The sequence below is a fragment of the Rhinoderma darwinii genome, chromosome 4, assembly GCF_050947455.1.
Source record: "Rhinoderma darwinii isolate aRhiDar2 chromosome 4, aRhiDar2.hap1, whole genome shotgun sequence".
Taxonomy (NCBI): domain Eukaryota; kingdom Metazoa; phylum Chordata; class Amphibia; order Anura; family Rhinodermatidae; genus Rhinoderma; species Rhinoderma darwinii.
In genome coordinates this window covers 347920953-347943592 of record NC_134690.1, presented here as the reverse complement: position 1 = coordinate 347943592, position 22640 = coordinate 347920953, and the positions used below count along the sequence as shown (strand labels likewise).

General features: G+C 42.8%; 2 protein-coding genes across 3 annotated transcripts in view; both read left to right on the top strand.

Moving 5' to 3' along the window:
• Positions 1-3944: 3944 nt before the first annotated feature.
• On the top strand, positions 3945-7024 carry MTLN (mitoregulin). The gene is made up of 2 exons (XM_075864477.1): positions 3945-4307; positions 6897-7024. The coding sequence occupies exon 1, from the start codon at positions 4065-4067 to the stop codon at positions 4233-4235; it is 171 nt and encodes a 56-aa protein (XP_075720592.1). The 5' UTR covers positions 3945-4064; the 3' UTR covers positions 4236-4307; positions 6897-7024.
• Positions 7025-10961: 3937 nt separating this feature from the next.
• NPHP1 (nephrocystin 1) overlaps positions 10962-22640 on the top strand; it is a 66806-nt gene continuing 55127 nt past the window's right edge. For both annotated transcript variants that reach the window (XM_075864476.1, XM_075864474.1), the window contains exons 1-2: positions 10962-11127; positions 15172-15259. In XM_075864476.1, the coding sequence (XP_075720591.1) occupies positions 15191-15259 (69 nt within the window). In that variant the 5' untranslated portion in view covers positions 10962-11127; positions 15172-15190. The remainder of the gene's footprint in view (positions 11128-15171; positions 15260-22640) is intronic.

The following is a 22640-nucleotide window of genomic DNA, read 5'->3' as shown; positions in this document are numbered from 1 at the left end:
CGATTTAAGTTTATGCTAATGAGCTTTCTTAATGCCCAAGTGGGCGTACTTTTACTTTCGACCAAGTGGGCGTTGTACAGAGGAGTGCATGACGCTGACCAATCAGCATCATGCACTCCTCTCCATTCATTTACACTGCACTAGCAATATAGATATATCGCTATGTGCAGCTTCATACACAAACCCTAACATTACTACAGTGTCTTGATAATGAATACACATGAAATCCAGCCTGGACGTCATGTGTACTCAGAATCCTGACACTTCTGACTCTTTATTGTGAGATTCCAGCAACGGATACGAAATCTCGCGAGATCTCGGAGCTAAACGAGATTTGGTTTCACTTGCCGGAATCTCACAAAAAAAGATTCAGAAGTGTCAGGATTCTGAGTACACATGACGTCCAGGCTGGATGGTCATGTGTATTCATTATCAGGACACTGTAGTAATGTTAGGGCTTGTGTATGAGGCTGCATGAGGCTGCACATAGCGATATATCTATATCGCTAGTGCAGTGTAAATGAATGGAGAGGAGTGCATGATGCTGATTGGTCAGCATCATGCACTCCTCTGTACAACGCCCACTTGGTCGAAAGTAAAAGTACGCCCACTTGGGCATTAAGAAAGCTCTTTAGCATAAACTTAAATCGCTCCTAACTTTGTGAAAAAATATCGTTTTTTTAAATAAAAAGCATTACTGTCACCTACATTACAGCGCCCATCTCCTTATGTAGGAGATAGGGCACTTATAATGTGGTGACAGAGTCTCTTTAACTCAACTCGCCGTGTTTGGAGGAAGAGAAATGCTGCCTATGACCCAAAGAACACCATCCCCACTGTATCCTTGATCATGAGGAAGGTGAGAGCTCAGCCGAAAACTACACGGGGGGAACTTGTTAATGATCTCAAGGCAGCTGGGACCACAGTCACTAAGAAAACCATTGGTAACACATCACGCCGTAATGGATTAAAATCCTGCAGTGCCCGCAAGGTCCCCCTGCTCAACAAGGCACATGTACAGGCCCGTCTGAAGTTTGCAAATGAACATCTGGATGATTCTGAGAGTGATTGGGAGAAGGTGCTGTGGTCAATTGAGCTCTTTGGCATTAACTCTACTCGCCGTGTTTGGAGGAAGAGAAATGCTGCCTATGACCCAAAGAACACCATCCCCACTGTCAAGAATGGAGGTGGAAACATTATGTTTTGGGGGTGTTTCTCTGCTAAGGGCACAGGACTACTTCACCGCATCAATGGGAGAATGGATGGAGCAATGTACCGTCAAATCCTGAGTAACAACCTCCTTCCCTCCACCAGGACATTAAGAATGGCTCGTGGCTGGGTCTTCCAGCACGACAATGACCCGAAACATACAGCCAAGGCAACAAAGGAGTGGCTCAAAAAGAAGCACATTAAGGTCATGGAGTGGCCTAGCCAGTCTCCAGACCTTAATCCCATTGAAAATTTATGGAGGGAGCTGAAGATCCGAGTTGCCAAGCGACAGCCTCGAAATCTTAATGATTTACAGATGATCTGCAAAGAGGAGTGGGCCAAAATTCCATCTAACATGTGTGCAAACCTCATCATCAACTACAAAAAACGTCTGACTGCTGTGCTTGCCAACAAGGGTTTTGCCACCAAGTATTAAGTCTTGTTTGCCAAAGGGATAAATACTTATTTCTCTGTGCACAATGCAAATAAATATATATAATTTTTACTATGTGATTTTCAGTTTTTTTTTTTAAATATAAACTATCTCTCACTGGTAAAATTAACGTAGCCTAAAAATTTTAGACTGTTCATGTCTTTGACAGTGGGCAAACTTACAAAATCAGCAAGTGATTAAATACTTATTTCCTTCACTGTATGCCAGTGGCATACGTTTAACGTATACTTTGAAAGATTTTCCCGGTGTATACGTTAAATTTAAGCCAAAAACGTGATGTGCACAGAGCCTAAGGCTGGGCTTCTGTTGGATGGTGCCCTGCGCTCTCCCTCCTGTTGTTGCCAGAATGATACCCGCATACAGTTATCTAAATAAGGCTTGGTTCACACGACCATGTTACGTCCGTAATGGACGGAACGTATTTCGGCCGCAAGTCCCGGACCGAACACAGTGCAGGGAGCCGGGCTCCTAGCATCATAGGTATGTACGATGCTAGGAGTCCCTGCCTCTCCATTGAACTACTGTCCCGTACTTAAAACATGATTACAGTACGGGACAGTTGTCCGGCAGTGAGGCAGGGACTCCTAGCGTCGTACATAACTATGATGCTAGGAGCCCGGCTCCCTGCAGTGTGCTCGGTCCGGGACTTGTGGCCGAAATACGTTCCATCCATTACGGACGTAACATGGTCGTGTGAACCCAGCCTAACGCTACATCGTGCTACTACCACCATTCACTGCCAAAATAATATATTGTGTCTAAATACCACCATACACTACAGTGACCGAATGAGGGTATGTTCACACGCAGTGTTTTCAGGCGTAATTCGGGCGTTTTACGCCTTGAATTACGCCTGAAAAAACGGCTCCATTACGCCTACAAACATCTGCCCATTGCTTGCAATAGGACTTACGATGTTCTGTTCCCACGAGCCTTTATTTTACGCGTCGCTGTCAAAATACGGCGCGTAAAATGACGGCTCGTCAAAAGAAGTGCAGGACACTTCTTGGGACGTCTTTGGAGCCGTTTTTCATTGACTCCATTGAAAAACAACTCCAATAACGGCCGTAAATTACGCCGCGAAAAACGCGAGTTGTTACAAAAACTTATGAGAATCAGGAGCTGTTTTGGCCTGAAAACAGCTCCGTATTTTCAGACGTTTTTGGTCACTATGTGTGAACATACCCTGAGGGTATGTTCACACGCTAGCTGTCATTTACGGCTGAAATGACAGCCTGTTTTCAGAAGAAAACAGCTGCGTCGTTTCAGCCGTAAATGCTCCTCCTCTGTGACGCTCGTATATCTTGAGCTGCTCTTCATTGAGTTCAATGAAGAACGGCTCAAATTACGTGGCAAAGAAGTGTCCTGCACTTCTTTGCCGAGGCAGTCAATTTACGCGTCGTCGTTTCACAGCTGTCAAACGACGACGCGTAAATTACAGGTCGTCTGCACAATACGTCGGTAAACCCATTCAAATGAATGGGCAGATGTTTGCCGACGTATTGTAGCCCTATTTTCAGGCGTAAAACGAGGCATAATACGCCTCGTTTACGCCTGAAAATAGGTCGTGTGAACCCAGCCTAACAGTGCTGCCCAATTTCTGGATAATGCTGCAATACATATGATTTTCTATGTAAACCATCCAGAAATAGTTCCAGCGGAATGCAGTCCCATAAACCGTACAAGAATCGTGCTACAAATAAAACCGCGCCATTAGACTGCCCCCATAAGTAATAACGCCAGCAGAGTACCCCCTCATATTGTAGTTAATGACAACCTCTGCAAGTTGCAGGGTGGCGCTGATGTGGCGCATCATTTTCCTAGTAGAGCTGCCACTTTGTAGCAGCTATTGGTGCGGGTTACAGCTGACGGACCGCCATTAACAGAATATCCTAGCGATATGCCATCAACGTCTATAATTACAATCCCATAACTCAGAATGCCTTTATAGGGTATATGAATAGTGTTGGTCTAAATACTTGGCAATTATTTTATTTTTGCTTTCAGCAGGGCTGAAGGTTGTGGGGTGCACCACCAAAAAAAATAACAAAGTGGATTCTCAGCTAAATAAAAACAAAATAAAAACAAACCAAATAAATAATGTCTTTCTAACACCAGATAAATTAATTTAGACGAACTCAAGATAAGAACTAGCGCCCAAGAAAGTTTTCAGGTTTGTTGACCAGAGAGAACAGCGCCACACATCGTCATGAGAGCACAGGACGAAGAGAATGGCTCCGACAACATGGCCGCCTTGTACGAGAAAGTTATCAGCGCAGCCTCTAGCAGATAGCTGGGTGGTGTAAGAGACGACACTGACATCTGAGAGCTGCGACCGCGACCTTGGCTGTGTACATGTGTGCCAGGCGCCACTAGTCCCTAATATAAGAGAGGGCACGCCATGGCGGAGGTGTCTGGACGCAGTCTGTACGTGGCAGTGTTGCTCAGCTTCGCTGCTGGGGTCCTTGTAGGTTGGCAGGCAAACCGGCAGCGCAGGAAATACCTGGACTGGAAGAAGAAGCGGCTGCACAACAAACTGATAGAGACCCAGAAGAGACTAGACCTGTCCTAATGCTGGAAGCTGGTGCCCTGCCACCTCCCACTGGTGCCCCTGGTACATGCCAAGTGCAACACTAACTTACAGGTATTGCTGAACATATTCACTACGTCGTGCACAGCAGCCACAAGTGGCGGCAGCAGATGACGTCACTACTGCTTTCCCCTTCTGCTCTCACACAGTCACTCCAAAAGAAGTCAGAATAGAAGTCGTGACCATATCACACCCATAGCCAGGAGACATTTACATTGAGCAAAATTCCATAAAAGTGTCCATAAGTGGAATTGGGGAACATGAATCAATGCTATTACGCCAGTTTTGTGGCAAAATAAAATAATTGTTTAACCCCTTACTCCTTTTTCGGACACCTAAGTTTTTTTCATTATAAATCCGTTGCATACAGTGAAATGAGTACAAACATTTTACACAACTTTTCTGTGCAGAAGAGAGATGGTGAAGTCTGCCAGATAGAACCTGGCATAGTTCACTGTATCGCTCAATCGACATGCACCATCTTGGGCAATATGGTGGGAGATACCCTTTAATTACATATTTCTGTATTGCTCAGCTGTCAGAGGGGTATCCCCCCTATAGACACCCCCTCTATTAGCTAGAGTGGAAAGTCACTCCAAACACCGCTCTCACTCTGTGGGACTTCACGCCCATAATACAGCAATCGGCTTATTGGCGGAAATTTGCAATATGGGCTTTGCGGGGCATTTGCATCTGTAAATTTCCAATTTTAGGCTGGGTTTTGCTAATAGTTTTCCTGTTTTCGGGAGACCCCTCTATTTGCTAAATATTAATGCCATGCCCAGTACAGCTCTCACAGCTTTACCCGTTGTAATCAGTGGATGGCATGGATCATTGGGCACCATATGCTTTATGTTCAACTGCAACACTGCAGTGTAGAAAACAAGAATAAATATTGCTGCCCTCTGCCCACAGCTTCATGCCCCCCCCCCCCCCCCCCGGTGATCGTCTTATATAAAGAGGTTGGCTCATTACAGGCGACCCCACTAATCTGAGAGAAGTTGATTGCCGCTGGTCCAGCTCCCGACCCTCTGCCTAAACAGTGTTTTATTCAAGGAAAGATTCAGCCAGCAATGCATATCCCCAGCAGTGTCTATTCAGGGTAAACGTAGTGTTACATGGTGACCCATGCAACCTCTATGATGTCCATATATCCTATTTGTAAGTACCATTAAGGTGAGCTTGCAAGGGGTTAAATGGTTATTTCAGATCCCCTTTAACTTAAAGAGTGATGGGAGGCGTACAGACATTTGAGGAACAGCTGAAACGGTCTTATTCCAGAGGAGCTGCAATGTTCAATTTGATGGTTAAGCGTCAGAAATACTATGAAGACTGTTCTTCACATTGTTTAAGTTAATTCCCACCTTAGAATTGTATGAAATATCTACAGTATACACCATAAATATCTGATAGATGCGGAATTGTGAATTTACCTAGCTCCAGAATGAGGGTCACCCGAACCCACATCCCGCTGGTGAGGCCGCCGCCGGACACTGCATCCAGGCAGAGAATGAATGGAGAAGTTACAGCACATATGAGTGGCTCTCTCCATTGATTCCTATGAGAGTTATGCCAGGCAGGGATGACAGGTTATACAAATTCTGTCCTGCATGTATCAGACATTCAGGGTATATCCCATGGATAAGGTGGGAATACCCCTCTAAGGTTATACAACCCCTTAAAGAGACTCTGTCACCACATTATAAGTGCCGTATCTCTACATAAGGAGATGGGCGCTATAATGTAGGTGACAGTAATGCTTTTTATTTTAAAAAAACGATCTATTTTCACCACTTTATTAGCGATTTTAGATTTATGCTAATGAGTTTCTTAATGCCCAAGTGGGCGTGTTTTACTTTAGACCAAGTGGGCGTTGTACAGGGGAGTGTATGACGCTGACCAATCAGTGTCCTGCACTCCTCTCCATTTATATAGGCAGCGCATAGGGATCCTTTTAGATTGCTATGTGCTGTCTTATACTGACACATTAACAATACTGAAGTGTTTAGATAGTTAATAGACATTCCACGGGATGGCTATTCACAATCTCTGCACTTCGTTACTCTTTCTGTGGTAGTTACAGCAGAGGAAGCGTAATCTCGTGAGATTACGCTGTAAATGACAGGTTACAACGAGATTACGCTTTGCTCTGCTGTAACTACCATAGAAACAGTAACGAAGTGCAGAGATTGAATGGACATCCCGTGGAATGTCTATTCACTGTCTAAGCACTTCAGTATTGTTAATGTGTTAGTATAAGACAGCACATAGCGATCTAAAAGGATCCCTATGCGCTGCCTAAATAAATGGAGAGGAGTGCAAGATGCTGATTGGTCACTGATTGGTCAGCGTCATACACTCCTCTGTACAACGCCCACTTGGTCTAAAGTAAAAACACGCCCACTTGGGCATTAAGAAACTCAGAAGCATAAATCTAAAATCGCTAATAAAGTGGTGATAACAGATCGTTTTATTAAATAAAAAGCACTGCTATCACCTACATTATAGCGCCGATCTCCTTATGTAGGAGATAGGGCACTTATAATATGGTGACAGAGCCTCTTTAAGTGTATGCAAATAAAATGTTAGCAAATAAATTAATAAAAATATAACATTGCTTTTTGTGTTTCTTTTCTTTTATAGAACTTGAAGAAAAGATAAAGGAATGACCGCCTTGGATATGCTGTTTTATCGCGAAAATTATACCTTTTTAACTTTTGTAAAGAATGAGGTTATAATGATCATAAGTAAATGCTAGATTGTTAAATGAATTTGCGTAACTGTGTGAGTTTTTCTTTTGTGTATCCTTCTAAAATGCTGCTGTTTTATGATGTGAAGTAAATGGATATGAACTAAACCAAAAGTCAAAAACAGATGTGTTGCAGAAGGGAACATAGAAATCGGAAATGGTCTACAGGGTCATTCTACAGTTTTTTTTTTTATTGATATAATGTACCCCCAAAAAAAGAAGTAATTTTTCAAATATATTTTATCAGTTATCTTGTACTTATCCTGTGTTACATCATGTGTTATAACCCGGAGCTGCATTCACAATTCTGCCAGTTGCATGTTTAACAACTTGGCTGAGGTCTTATAATGCAGTGGGGCAGTTATTTCTCCCCACACACAGGATGTATAATGTCTAGCGTAAAGAGTAGGCTTCCCATCATGGTCGACTGCGACCGCAGGAAAATATTGAACTTGCTGCATAGCCGTGATTTGACGGACTAGTGACTGATGCTATGTCAGTGTGGGGCCCTAGCCTAAAGATTCCTTCACATCATGAACACCAGTTTAGTACCATTCGGTCAACATCTTCAAAGGACATTGAGTTGGGCATTGTATCCCACTGCTTTTGAGACCTTACTCCTGCTATATGCATGTAGGGCCAGCTGTTTTTTTGCTGAGCTCCGACTAGAAAACTAGTAAGGAGCACAGAGCGGGCACATTTTATACCCCAAATGCGCAAATCACTATTCTGCTTCTTAAGCCCCCGTCCGGAATTCTCATGTGGAAATTCTGCAGCATATACGCAGATAAATTGACATGCTGCAGATTGCGATCCTCACCACAGGTCCATTATCGCATGTGTTTTCTGCATTTTTTTTCTGCAACGCGTGGATGAGATTTGTTTACATCTCATCCACTTTGATTCTACTGTAATACGTTGCAGAATTGCCGCACAGAAATTCTGTGGCATTTTGCCCCGTGTGCAGGGGACCCAAGTCTAAAAAGCGTGAAAATGGCATCATGTGATCCTTCTTGGCACTTCTGAGCTAAAACCAAGTGCAAAATTAGGGGTCTGTTAAAGAGGACCTGTCAACTCTCCCGATATGTCTGTTTTAGTAAGCACTAAATGGAACATCTTTTCTTAGAACTCTGCTTTGTGCTGTTCCTCTGTGAATGTTTGAATAAATTGACAACTCCGCGTTCCCTTCCCCCTGACAGGTCCTTTGCACTCTCTAGTTCAGCTCTGTTAGGGCACATTATAAATTCTCTCATTTGAAGTCTACGGGTAAGGCCACACGGAGCGTCCTTGACATTGTTGTGACACGGCCAACAACCGTGCCGGCACCATGTTCGGCACGGCTGTCAAACGCCCTTTTTAATGGCCACGTGTTATTGCGGGTAAAATGTCCCTTTTATCTGCAAAATCTTGCACCCATTAATTGATAGACCCTTTACGGCCACACGATTTTGCAGGTAAAGGGCCGTTTTACCCACAATAACGCGTGGCCACGGTATTGGCCACGGTTTTAATTGTGGCCTCAAAACTAACTCTTACCCTAAGCCTGCCCTCATAATTTCTATGCAATGGAGTTGTTTCTGTTTGTTATGTTATATCGAAGTCCTGGTCATTAGTATAAGGCCTTAATCACGACTAGTGTATTTCACGTTCGTGTGCTGTCCGTTTTTTACACGGACCTATGAAATTCAATGGGGCTATTAAGACACGCGTTTTTTCTCATGCAGCGTGTGTCCGTTGCATGACACTCACTGCATGTCCTACTTTGGTGTGTTTTTGCGCACCACGCACCTATTGAAGTCAATGGGTGTGTGAAAATCACGAACAGCACACGGACGTTTTCCATGTGCTGTCTGTGATTCACGCACCAGTTGCTAAAGAAATGCAGAAAAAAAAAAAAATGTGCACCAACACTGACATCAGAAACTGATGCCAGACGGAACACACACTGATGGCACACGGAACTGCAACGCAGGTAAAACGCTGCGCTTTTTATGTGGCGGAATAGATACACTCGTGTGAATCTAGCCTATGGCTGTGTCCACATCTGTGTTAGAGGCTCCATTAGAAGCCTCCATCAAAAATTCCATACAAAATGAATATGTGGCGAATTGGGCCATGACAGAGCAGAAAAACGGAAATGCACAACGCAGATGTGAACAGAGCCTAAGCCTTTGTTCACACATTGCAGATTTACTGCAGATTTTGCATTTATTTTTTAAGGAACAGAACCTAAACAGAAGAAATATATAAAGGAAGGACTTAAAATCTGCTCTCCTGGATCGAATTCTAGTTTTGGCTTAAAAAAATTCATGCAATATCTGCACTTTGCGAACAAAGCTTTTGGCCTAATTCAGACGGCCGTGTTCAGTCCGTGATATATGGACCAGATACAATTTAGGGAGCCGGGCTCCTAGCATCATAGTTCTCTCTGATGATAGGAGTCCCTGCCTCTCCGTGGGAATACTGTCCCGTACTGTAATCATGTTTTCAGTAGGGGGCAGCACTGTGGGGCTGGGGCAGAATTTTTACTATTTGGGGAATTCTGAAACTTGGACCATCCCTTTAACGAATAGACAGGAGAAGTCGACACAATGACTTCTATTTAATAATTGTTTTTATTTTATTTTTACTTTGATAGTAAATGTTTATCAAAGTTTCGGAAAGTGACATTATCTTTTTTTGATACAATGAGTTACAACTAGTACATTGTAAAAAAAAATCCATCCCTTACGTTTACCTCTCACTTCTCCCCTGTCAAGTCCGTTGTAGTGTCTGTAAAGCCGGGTATAGACATGCGATTTTTGTCACCGGATCATGCCAGCTTCTGTGGCAGCTAATGACAGTGTCATGTCCATAAGGACAACCCAACTGATGCCCATCTAACAGGTTCCGCTTCAAACCATCTGATCCGATTGTTACTCTTAGATAAGCAGTGCCAGAGCTGTCGTGACGGCTTCTTATCTTGCCTCCCTCCATTGAAATAAAATGCCAGTTCAGGCAGGCTAGATATCTGTTGGTCAAACGATTGTTCGGACAACGATCATGTGTGATTTCTGTAAGACCTCATAGACATTTATATAATGATTTTATCAATCGTCCTGACACAGCATTATTTTCTAGTGTACTTGACCTATAAAACATAAAGTGATATGTATGACTGCCTCCTACTGTACATTGTTTTGTTATCAGTGCTGTAAGTGGGGTGCCAACCATACGGGCAGGCCAGGGCTTTGTAACCCTGATGGGAGGAACTGTTCATACTGGAATTTCATACTCAGACTTGCATAGGGGTTATTATTTTTTCATGGCAAATGCATCTCTACCCAGTGAAGGCTCCTCATTGATCTACATACTATGGAGAGGGAGACCCACTGAAAAGGGGGACTCCCTCCTAATGTTCTCTCAGACACCCCCGATTACCTCGCATCCCATTGCACATCCTGGATGGGCATACATTGGTGCCATTGCTCCCACCCCCTCCCCGAGCCTTCTGATCAGTTGTGGTAGTCTATATGGTGCTGCAGATAGGCAAGAGGAAGATACAGAGGCCAGAAACACAATACAAAGACAAAAGAATCTGAATTCTACACTTGAGGAAAGAACAGCATTATTTTCACATGTTAATTTTTTTTTTTACACATAGTGCCAGCAGCCTATTAATTGTATTAGTATCTATCTATCTATCTATCTATCTATCTATCTATCTATCTATCTATCTATCTATCTATCTATCTATCTATCTATCTATCTATCTATCTATCCAGCTGTCTGTGTCTCTGTCTGTCTGTGTCTGTCTCTCTATCCTATATATCTAATCTATCTATCATCAGCACGTTCCAGAAGTATTTTACAAGGATAACAACATGGTCAGAGTTTCACTGCAATACAAGGAATTAGATTTTCATCACGTATCTCTACCGGCACCGAGTGGTGGAAAGCAGAACTGCAGTCACACCATTTGCAGCCTTCAATATGGCCGAGGCTGTTTCTAAGGTTACACAGAAGCTACAGCAGCGGCGCTTTGTGATGACGTATGTAGCACCGCTTCGATCCCTAACGACTGACAAAAAGCTGGAAATCTGCAGGATAAAGGGTGATCCTCACTGTATCTAAAAGCTTTTATAGGTAATCTCCCGAGGTTTTTTTTGGTGTTAACTACAAGTCTCAGCGTTCCTGAGTGTGAGCAGTGAATGAATCCGTCTAGTCTGGTCTATATTATGACTTCATTCTCTCTGTTGTACATTTTATACCAAATACCTTAATTCATAAATGTAACACTATTAATGGCTCTCCTTGGAGGCTTTGATTGTTCAGCTCAGACCAGAGTTGCCCATGTTTCCCAAGTGTTTTTTGTTTGTAGCTGCATATGAGCTTAAATAACAAATATATACACGATCATCTTTTAAACAAGGCCGGCTGGGGACCACGGGACTGTCATCGCTGGAGTGGAGAGGGGGGGGGGGGGGGTGATTACAGTCCTGTGGTATTTCATGGTTTGATGCAATTTGGACTTGGCTATATTCAGATGATTTTTGTGGTAATGTGTAAATGAAGAACCGTTGTATGGACAGGCATCAGAATTTATACAGATTTCAGGACATGCTGTGGATTTTGCCAGGACAGAAGGCGCTCTCTCCACCCCAATATTTACACTTATCAGGTCTCTACCGGTCCAAAAATCTGAACAGGCAGACCTGGTAAAGGAGCCCCCATGGATCGCCCAGAGGGTCACTTTAAAGGCTGTGTACACTTTTGAAGGCATTTTTTAAATCAATATTGTATTTAATTCTGAACAACTTTTGAATTGGATTTTCTTTAAAAAAAAAATGTTTACGTTTTGAGATACAGCTTCTATATCAAAGCTCAATCCGTCACGTCCGTGGGACTGACGGCTTCAATGAACGCTGGTACATGCAGGATCCAGCTATTATCGATCACATCTAAGTTCATGAACATACATTGTAGTTAGGGCTGGGCAATTAATGGGAAAAAAATTAAAACCAAAATTCAGCACAGTTAACTGATGTAATTTAGCGCTTTTTTTGTTTTTTTTCTGTTTGTTTTTCTGGTTTCAACTGTATCTGCGTCCACAGGACGTAGATACAGTTGACTTCTATAGCAGAGCAGGGAAGCGTCACACTTTGTAACGTCGACCGCTCAAGGCTCAGCACAGACAGGCACGATGACGTCACTGCCTCACGCCTGTCTGTGCTGAGCCATGAGCGGTTCAGCACGCATGTATTCAGAGTCCGCTGCACTTTTGCCATATACTGACGTTTCAGGCAGTTTATTGGTCCACAGTCTGCTTAATACCCTCCCCATTTACTTCTTGTTTAGCTTCATTGCCTGCGCGCCACAGCGAGCAGACAGTGCCCGCCTTAATGGTATATACACGGATGATGGGGGTTATATACAGGGATGATGGCGGGCTGGTATATACAGAGATGATGGGGGTCCCTGTATATTACCCCCATCATCCCTGTATATATGCTAGCCATATGTCCTGTATATTACCCTCATCATCCCTGAATATAAACCCCATCATCCCTGTATATTACCCCCATCAATCCTGTATACAGGTATGATGGGGGTTTATATACAGGGATGATAGCTGGTATCTACAGGGATGATGGAGATAATATACAGGGATGATCAAGGTAATCTACAGGGATGATGCGGGTTATATACAGGGACCCCCATCATCCCTGTATATACCAGCCCGCCATTATCCCTGTATATAACCCTCATCTTCCCTGTATATACCAGTCATCCATCATTCCTGTATATAACCCCCTTCAACCTTGTATATAACCTCATCATCTGTGTATATACCATTAGGCAAGGCCCTGTCCGCTCGCGGTGGGGCGTGGGCATTGAGGCTAAACAAGAAGTAAATGGGTCGGGCATTGGGGACACTGTGGACCAATAGGATTCCTGAAACGCTGGAATATGGCAGAAGTCCAGTGTAATATGAAAATATACGCGCCACGGCGAGCAGAGGCTGCCCGCCATAATTGTATATACACGGATGATGGGGGTTATATACAGGGATGATGTTGGACTGGTATATACAGAGATGATGGGGGTCCCTGTATATACCATCCATCATCCCTGTATATATGCTAGCCATCTTTCCTGTATATTACCCTCATCATCCCTGTATATTACCCCATCAACCATGTATACAGGTATGATGGGGGTTTATTTATATACAGGGATGATAGCTGGTATCTACAGGGATGATGGGGGTAATATACAGGGAAGATCAAGGTAATATACAGGTATGATGGGGGTTTATATACAGGGATGATAGCTGGTATCTACAGGGATGATGGGGGTAATATACAGGGAAGATCAAGGTAATATACAGGGATGATGGGGGTTATATACAGGGACCCCAATCATCCCTGTATATACCAGCCCGCCATTATCCCTGTATATAACCCTCATCAACCCTGTATATATAACCCCATCATCCGTGTATATACCATTGGGCAAGGCACTGTCTGCTTGCAGTGGTGCGTGGGCATTGAGGCTAAACAAGAAGTAAATGTGTTGGGCATTGGGGACACTGTGGACCAATAGGATTCCTGAAACGCTGGTATATGGCGGAAGTCCAGTGTAATATGAAAATATGCGCCGAGCGACACACAACGGAAGAGCAGAGGGATCTCATTGTTGGAACGGGGTTAGGTGAGTATGTATTTTTTTTTTTTTATTCACCACTATTGGGGCTGTGTAGGGGCATTATACTGCGTGGGGGCAGCTATAGGGACATTATACTGTGTGAGGGGCATTGTCAGGGGGTATATTATATACAGCAGTATACAGCAGGCTCAGGGGATCTATATTAATGAAATAGCATGGCATTCACATAGGGTTGTGGCCTAAAAAAAAATATTAATCGTAATCGCGGTTATTAATCAATACTTTGATTTAGGTCATAATCGCCCCGTTCTACATTGTAGCAAACGATCAGGACAGGAGAGATATCGGTGCTTCTGTATTTAGCTCATAGAGGATTGATTAGGCTGCATACAATTGTACTAAACGCTCAGCTATGAAAAGCTTTTCGTTGGTTTTTAGCTTGTGGTCAAAGGCGACGCGTCGTCAACAGTGACGTCATGAACCAGCATTCACATAAACGCATAAAGCTGCACATTTATGTATGTAGTTTAAGATTCCTAAAATCCCAGAGAATCCCTTTAACCCTGTAAGACCCATTGAAGTAGGCAGCATTATTTCTTCAGAAATGATGCATTATGAAACTTCAATAATCTTTTTATTTCTTAGCCTACTCAAATATTCCTTTTATTACGAGACAGATAAGACACCAAAATAAAACACCCTGATTTCCTTGCGGATTGTTGGATGGGGTTTTGAAAAGGTATTGTACTGTAATTTGTTGTGGATTTTCAATGCAGAATCTGCGCCGAAAATCCACAACAATTTTGCTGTGTCTGAATATTGCCAAAAGATAATTTTATTTATTCGTTTTCATTCCTTAGCATCTATACAACATCCCCACATGGCTGCCAAGCATGTGGTTACAAACATTTTTAGGTGCACTCTTTTTCTCCCCTCAGCCTTTGTGTCCGTTTTCAACCTAAGTGTGACTATATGGCAACCCTATGTAATAGACAGCAAACTATTATTTTTAGCTTGTAATCAGTTTCCTCTTAGCATTAAAGCGTACCTCCACCGGAGTGTGCGCTAGAATCGTTTTTCTAAATCACTTGTGTTAGCTATCTTGCTTCTAGCAGCAGTTTGGACTGTGTAAAGTCCGAGCTGACGGATGCTCATAACGCTTCCATAGGAGACAGAGCGGCGCGCTGGTCTCCATGGCTCTTGTATCCGGAACGGGCCTTAGCGCTATAGGATTCTATATTGCTGGAGGCCATTCTGGATTCGGGAGCCATGGAGACGAGCGCGCCGCTCTGTCTCCTACGGAAGCGTTATAAGCATCCGTCAGCTCGGACTTTCCGCAATCCAAGTTGCTGCTAGAAGCAAGATAGCTAACACAAGTGATTTAGAAAAACGATGATATAGTGCACACCTCTGCCCTATTATAATTTTTCACAGAAAGTGGAGGTACGCTGCTTGCCTATTTAGTATTTTCTTTGATAATTTATCTAACTGTCTAATTCTTTTCTTTTTTTTTTTGCCAAGTGAATTACTGTACAAGACAATGTCTGTGAAAAAGTCAAGAGGACCTTTGCAGAATGTCGCAAAAGTGACAGATGACCTGAAGCATCAGGTACATGTGACTTTAATATGTATGTAAAATTGAACTGAATCCATTGTAGGACACTTACTAAAATAGATCATTGAAAACAATAGTGTTTTATATCTTTTGATTTATGTATTCAGAAATTTTTCACATCGTTAGTAAATATCAATAATAATAAATTTGATTGTGAAAGTGCTTACCTTCACACCACGGCAATAGAGTTCAATTTTAAAATTCTTGCTAATTACATCCACCACTAGGGGGAGCCTCAGACATTACTGAAGGCAGATTTAGTATTGAATTGAATGGGAGTTTTATCATGCCAACTTCCATAGAGCTCCCTCTAGTGGTTTTTGTAAAGGTAAGCAGGATTTTTAGAGCTTTGTAAAAGAAAAAACAGAGCACCTATAAAATGGATTAACAAATTGATGCGATGAATCACGCTTCATTATTTGGCAGTCAGATGGATGAATTAGGGTTTGGTGGATGACATGAGAACACTACCTACTGGAATGTATAATTTGTGGTGTAATATTTGGTGGATTATTGTCTGGGGAAGTTTTTCAGGGCTGTTTTTTTTGGGCTCCTTATTTCTAGTGGAGGGTAATGTTAAAGGGGTTTTCCACGTTCTGACAACTGATGACCTATCTACCGGATAGGTCATCAGTATATGATCGGTGCATGTCCGACACCAGGACTCTGCACCGATCCGCCTCTCCGGCTGCCTCCGGGCAACGGACGATATTGCCGGAAGCAGAATGGCTTCGGTCAAAGAATAGAGGCTGAGCTGCAGTACTGCAGCTCTGCTCCTATTCAAATGAATAGGAGCAGAGCTGCAGTTCTGCCGAATGGCCGCTATGCAGTGATCGGAGCTATCTGCTTCCGGCTCCAACTACCGTTCCAAACATCTGGTGAAACGGAGGCAGCCGGAGTGGCGGATCGGTGCGGGGTCTGGGTGTCGGACACCCACTGATCATATACTGATGACCTATCCGGCGGATAGGTCATTAGTTGTCAGAAAGTGGAAATCCCCTTTTAATGCTACAGCATACAAAGACATTATAGACAATTTTATGCTTCCAACTTTGAAGCAACGGTTTGGGGAAGACCCTTTCTGTTCCAGCAGGACGGTGCCCCTGTGTACAAAGCAAGGTCCATAAAGACATGGTTGTGTGAGATTAGTGTGGAGGAAATCGAATGGCCCGCACAGAGCTCTGACCTAAACCACTTTGGGATGGATTGAAGGACTGAGTCAGACCTTTTCATCCAACATCAGTGTCTGACCTCACAAATACTCTTTTATTGGAACGGACACCAATTCCCACAGACACACTCCAAAATCTTGTGAAAGCCTTCCCAAAAGAGCGGAGGCTGTCAGATCTGCAACAGGGAGCCCAAGTCTACATTAACACCCATGGTCTCGGAATAGGATGTTCAACAATATTATATAGGTGTGATGGTCAGGTGTTCAAATACCTTTGGCCATATAGTGTATATGACCAACCAGAATAAAATAAATAATAAAAACATCCATTGTTTCCATGGCAGACTTTTTAAGAGAACTCAAAATTTCTATTTTACAATATTACCTTTTTGTTTCTTCTCAACTAAGAAGCTTTATTTATAAAAAGAACATTGAAAATATTACCTATGAAAAAAACCTTAGAAATCCTCGTCAACAGGCTTTGTTAGCCAGGGCCAGGTAATGACTCCATGCTGCATGCCCTAAAACGTTGGCAGCAGTCAATTCTGTGCATCTACACTGTCATCGCACGTCTACAGGGGTGGCTCTATAGCACTGTCTACAGGGGGGCTGTATAGCACTGTCTACAGGAGGGGGCTGTATGGCACTATTTACAGGGGGGCACTATCTACAAAGCCAGGCTGTGTGTAGCACCCGGGGGAGGGGGTCAAAAGTTTGCTATGGGGCCCAGTGTTTCCTAGTTACGCCCCTGATTATAGGTATTTATATCACTCATAATGCTGTGGGAATGAGAGCAGGACAACAGGGAGGAATGATAAGCAGGCTGTAGAGGATGCTAGATCTTGTGAGAAACATACCACAATGTTCTGCTGCAAACATTTGGTGGTGACTGTACCAGGTACTGCAGCTCAGTCTCATTCATTCGAATGTGACTGAGCTGGTGAGAGCTGCAATTCCAGGCACAGCCACAACTAAATGTATGGCGCTATGCCGGGGTAAACATTGAAGATGACGCAGAGCCTTCATTAAGCTGATCGACGAGGTGCAGAGTTGGATCCTCACTGATCAGATATTGATGGCCTATCCTAATGATGGGACTGAGCTGCTGTGATCTGCAGTACCAGGCACAACCGCAACCAAATGTATGGCACTGTGCCTGTTTTGGCACATGTTTTATCCTTAACACAACGTTTTCTTTTACATCTGCATTAGATATAGAGATAAAGCCCAAGTAAACATTCCTTAATGCGGACCATGTATGAGTATTATGGATGGCACAGATACCAGCCTGCTATGACACCATCAATGTTCCCTTGTATTGTCATTGCATTGAAACACTGATTCATAATCTGTCAACCAAAGAATGACATTTAAGGCATTGTTTGTGGCTAATGAGTAATAAAGGTTTGCATGTGCACGTTGGTTTGTTCTCAAGTATAGTTTTGAAATGTTTATCTTTCTCATCATTTAAAACATGGAAACTAAAGGTCATCATGATTCACTTAAAAGGTACTTCACGTTCAAAGGTACTTTCTGAAAAATCTTAGCAAATTCCATAAACTGCACTTCTCTATTTTATTAAGATAATAATATTTAGGGATTTTAGAGATTTTCTAATGACTGGCATAGTACCAATGGACTGGCACCAGTAAGTTTAACAAACATTGTTGGAAAAATATTTGAAGGGGCTGTAAAGGGACTATATACAGTAGCACGTAACAGAAAATAATAATATATGTGATAAAGTAGCACGGTTTTACTAAGGACAGAAATTGTCCAGTGGCCGCCTCACCAGGTAGGACAGGGTCGGATCTATCAGGATATGCCATAATTGTCTAATATGGGAATAACTCTTTAAAGACGGGATCACACACACAGTTTGGCTATGTTCACACGGGGTATTTTGCCGAGTTTTTTGACGCGGAAACCGCGTCGCAAAACTCGGCAGAAACGGCCCGAGAACGCCTCCCATTGATTTCAATGGGAGGCGTCGGCGTCTTTTTCCCGCGAGCAGTAAAACTGCCTCGCGGGAAAAAGAAGCGACATGCCCTATCTTCGGGCGCTTCCGCCTCTGACCTCCCATTGACTTCAATGGGAGGCAGGAGAAAGTGTATTTCTCGCTGTTTTATGCCCGCGGCGCTCAATGGCCGCGGGCGAAAAACGGCGCGATAATTGCCGCGAAAATCGGCGTGCAGGGAGAGGAATATCTGCCTCAAAGTTCCAAACGGAATTTTGAGGCAGATATTCCTCCCCCAAAATACTCCGTGTGAACATAGCCTTTTGATGCAATTTTGTGGCAGTTTTTAACTCAGTTTTTATAGCCAAACATAGGAGTGGATATAAAAGAAGGGAGATGTATCGGTCTTTTCTTGATACCGTTCCTTCCTTTTGGATCTACTTCTGGCTTTGGCTCAAAAACCTGAGACAAAAACGGCATCAAAACTGTGTGTGGGAGCCTGTCCTTAAGGGTATGTTCACACGGCAAACGAAAAACGCCTGTAAAATACGGAGCTGTTTTCAAAAGAAAACAGTCCTGATTTTCACCTGTTTTTCATGCATCAAGCGTTTTTTGATGCGCTTTTTATGGCCGTTTTTGGAGCTGTTTTTCTATTGAGACAATGATAACGACTCCAAAAACGGCTCAAGAAGAGACATGCATTTCTTTTGTATGTGGCTTTTTTTACATGACGTTTTTACAAATGACCGCGTAAAAAAACGCCCTGTGGGAACGAAACGCCGTTTTTCCCATTAAAATCAATGGGCAGATGTTTGGAGGCGTTCAGCCCCCATATTTTCAGCCATTTTTCGCAGCGTTTGCGGCCCAAAAAATTGGTGAAAATAAGCCGTGTGAACATACCCTAAGGGGTATTCCAGCCAGAAACATTTATCACCTATCCACTGGATAGGTGATGAATGCAAAATCGGTGGAGATCTAACCGCTGAAATTGGTGTCCCGTGAATATTAATGATAAATACTTCTGACTAGAATATCCCTTTAAAGGGTAAAATTCTTATAAGGGTTTATTTACAGGAGTTGTTTTTTTGCAGTTTCTGTCGCTTGTTTTTGTCACAATTTTCAAAATCATGGCAAAATTACACCACTTTGTAAAAACCACTGTGTTTTGCCACGATTGCATGAAATACTGATAAAGTTGTTAAAAATTCACTTAAATTACACACGGTTATGTTGCTTTTTTTTTTGGTCTTCACACATTACTTCTACTCGCTCTGCTTTATATAACAGACATAATTACTGCATGAAATCCACATTACAACATCGGTTTTAATGTGGTTGCAGTTTTCCCCATAGAAGTCTATAGAAGAAAAACGCTTCATAATCTTGTGATTACCACAAAGTTAGAGAATGCTGCAGTTTAAAAAAATATATAAATTTCCTACATTTGGCCCGCTATATGCTGCAGCAGAAGTTATTTGTATAATAGCCATATCTGGGAGAATTGCACACATTCCCTGATCTTTTAAAGAGGACCTGTCACCAGGTCATATAAGTTGAACTGGTTAACTGGCCTGAGTAGCGCTGTCTACCTGATTTCAGTGCTGTATTTTTTTTTCCTGGAACCCCCAGTTCCAGAGATATGCCCCACTGTTGTGTTGGCTCCCTATTGTTAGAAAAACACCTGCTCCCTTAAGGTCGCTTTGACGACTTTTCTAGCTTCTGGGTGGTTCTTCCTTTGCCTTGAGCTTATCTCTTTTTCGTGTCCGTCTGCCAATCAGCTGTGGGGTTGTATTTATGCCTGTCTTTTCCACCTGCCCTTTGTTTGTGAATTTCCTCCTTTGGTTTCTGATCAAGCTTCTGACATCACCCGCAGTTGTGATTCTGGACCTCATGTACACTAACCTCGGCTTGTCTCCTGTTTACTCTCTGCTTACCAGTTTTGATTATTCGCTCCTGGCCGGTCTTGACCTTTTGCTATTCCTGTTATCCTCTTGTTTTGAACTTTCAGTTACCCTCTGACTGGTTTCCAGCTCACGTTTGCCTGCATTGCACCTCTTGTCCCTGATTGCACTCTGCTAAGACAATCTGGGTTCCGAGCAGCAAAGTCCATCGCATCTTGCGGTCTACTCTGGTGAACATCTCAGAGTAGCCTTAGACACTGTCGCTCAGAGTGGTTGCGTATTTGGGGTTGCGGCTTACATGTACGCTCTCTCCCGGCAGATTCCAGCAGCCTTGAGGTAACATTACACCTATATTCTTATTCGCTGTAGTTAGCCAACGGGGTGGAGCTAGCTTCCCTGCCTCTCTGATGCTGACCAATCACAAGGGAGCTTGAGGTTAGTTCACGCCCTGTTGGCTAACTACAGCAAATTAGCATAGAGGGAGCCAACACAACAGTGGGTCATATCTGTGGAAAGGGGGGTCCAGTAAAAAATAAATAAAAAAACAGCGATGGAATCAGAGAGACCGCACTATTCAGGTCAGATAACCAGTTGAACTTATATGACCTAGTGACAGGTCCTCTTTAACAAGGTTTTACCAAACTAGAAGCAAACTTTAATTTCCAATAGAAAAGGGAGCTGCGGCTATCCAGCTCTACGTTCGGATGGCTCCTGCTTGCAGTCGGGATGCCACTGCAAGTACATTGGAGAATGGAACATACTACAATCTCTAATATTTTACATTCGTTGGTTACTCATGTATTTTTGCTTACCTTAGAGACAGAATATGATGTAAAATTCTAAAGTAGTGACAGTGCAGAACAGTCCTGATACCTCTCAAATTTATTCAGGAATTTGTATGCCTAGAGAATGTGGAGTCACATGGGAGCGTTAAGTATTCGTGATCTCCCAGATAAGGAATCTAGCGATCTCAAGTGCTCAGTCACTACTGTTGTAATGCAAGACATTGAGATGAGGTCAGTAAAATGAGAGTAGCTGCTATATTGCTTCTCGAGTAGGTTGACTTATGGGCAATGTAGAGTTGTATTCCAAATATACAGTAGGTCCCTAACACTGTACATAATAGCTGTTGGAATTGCTCCATGATAAGTGATAATAAGTGTGTGTGTGTGTGTGTGTGTGTGTGTGTGTGTGTGTGTGTGTGTGTGTGCGTGTGTATATATATATATATATATATATATATATTGTAGAAAAAAAATATTTCTTCTTTTTTTTGCATACAGTCTAAGTCACATTTAAATGTTTCAGATCTGCAAGCAAAATGTAATATAAGATAGAGAGAACCCGAGTAAACACAAAATACAGTCATTAGATCATTTTCTTTATTGAACAGGTAAATCTTATCCTACACTTACTGACCCTGTGTGTAAAAGTAATTGACCCCTAAATTAAATTCCTGGTTCTTCAACCTTTAGCCTCAATAACTGCAATCAAACACTGGAGATCTGCCTTTAACATCGCTCCGGAGGAATTTTGTCCCACTTGGCAGAATTGCTTTAAAGGGGTTGTCTCACTATGTCCTATAGGGCATATGGATGTCATAAGGAGGGGGAGCCTTCTGTATAAGACAAAGTGAAGAGCCTCTAAGTATCAGCAGCTCCCATGCGGACCCGACCCGTCTAAGTATTATATCCCGGTAATACCACATTTCCTCTGCAGCGGATTTGTATGTCTTGCTGCAACTTCCCGCAGTGATAACAGCTGATCACTGGGTGTTTCAAAGACTAGTCTAATGGTGATCAGCTGATTGATGGGCTGGCTTATTTTCCAAAATGGTCTTACTAAGACAACCCCTTTAATTCAGCCATATTGGAGGGCTTAAGATCAATAACTGCCTCTTTAATCTCCTGCCATTGCATCTTAATGGAGTTCAAGTCAAAACCAGAGCAAACCACTCCAATACATTAAGGGGCTGTATGAGATTAGAGAAGGATCAGCTTTTTTTCCAGAGACATCGCCACTCTTGTACTTGGGTCGCGTTTGGTATTGCAGCTCAGCTCCATTCACAATCCATTGGTGCGGGATTTAACTCAATGACATGTGATTTTCAAAGCTGTTTTTATGGGAAAATGAAACTCTTTTTCGTGTGTTTATCTGCTTTTTGCTGGGTTCACACTTTGCGGTCGTTAACTACAGTATACATATGACCATATGTTCATACTTTGCAGTTTAAAAGCAATTTTTGTAGCGATTCTCAGCAAAACCACGCATTTTGCTGTGATTTTTCTGAAAATCTCAGCGAAACTGCATGGTGTTGCCACGGTCGCAACAAAAAACACATTCTGA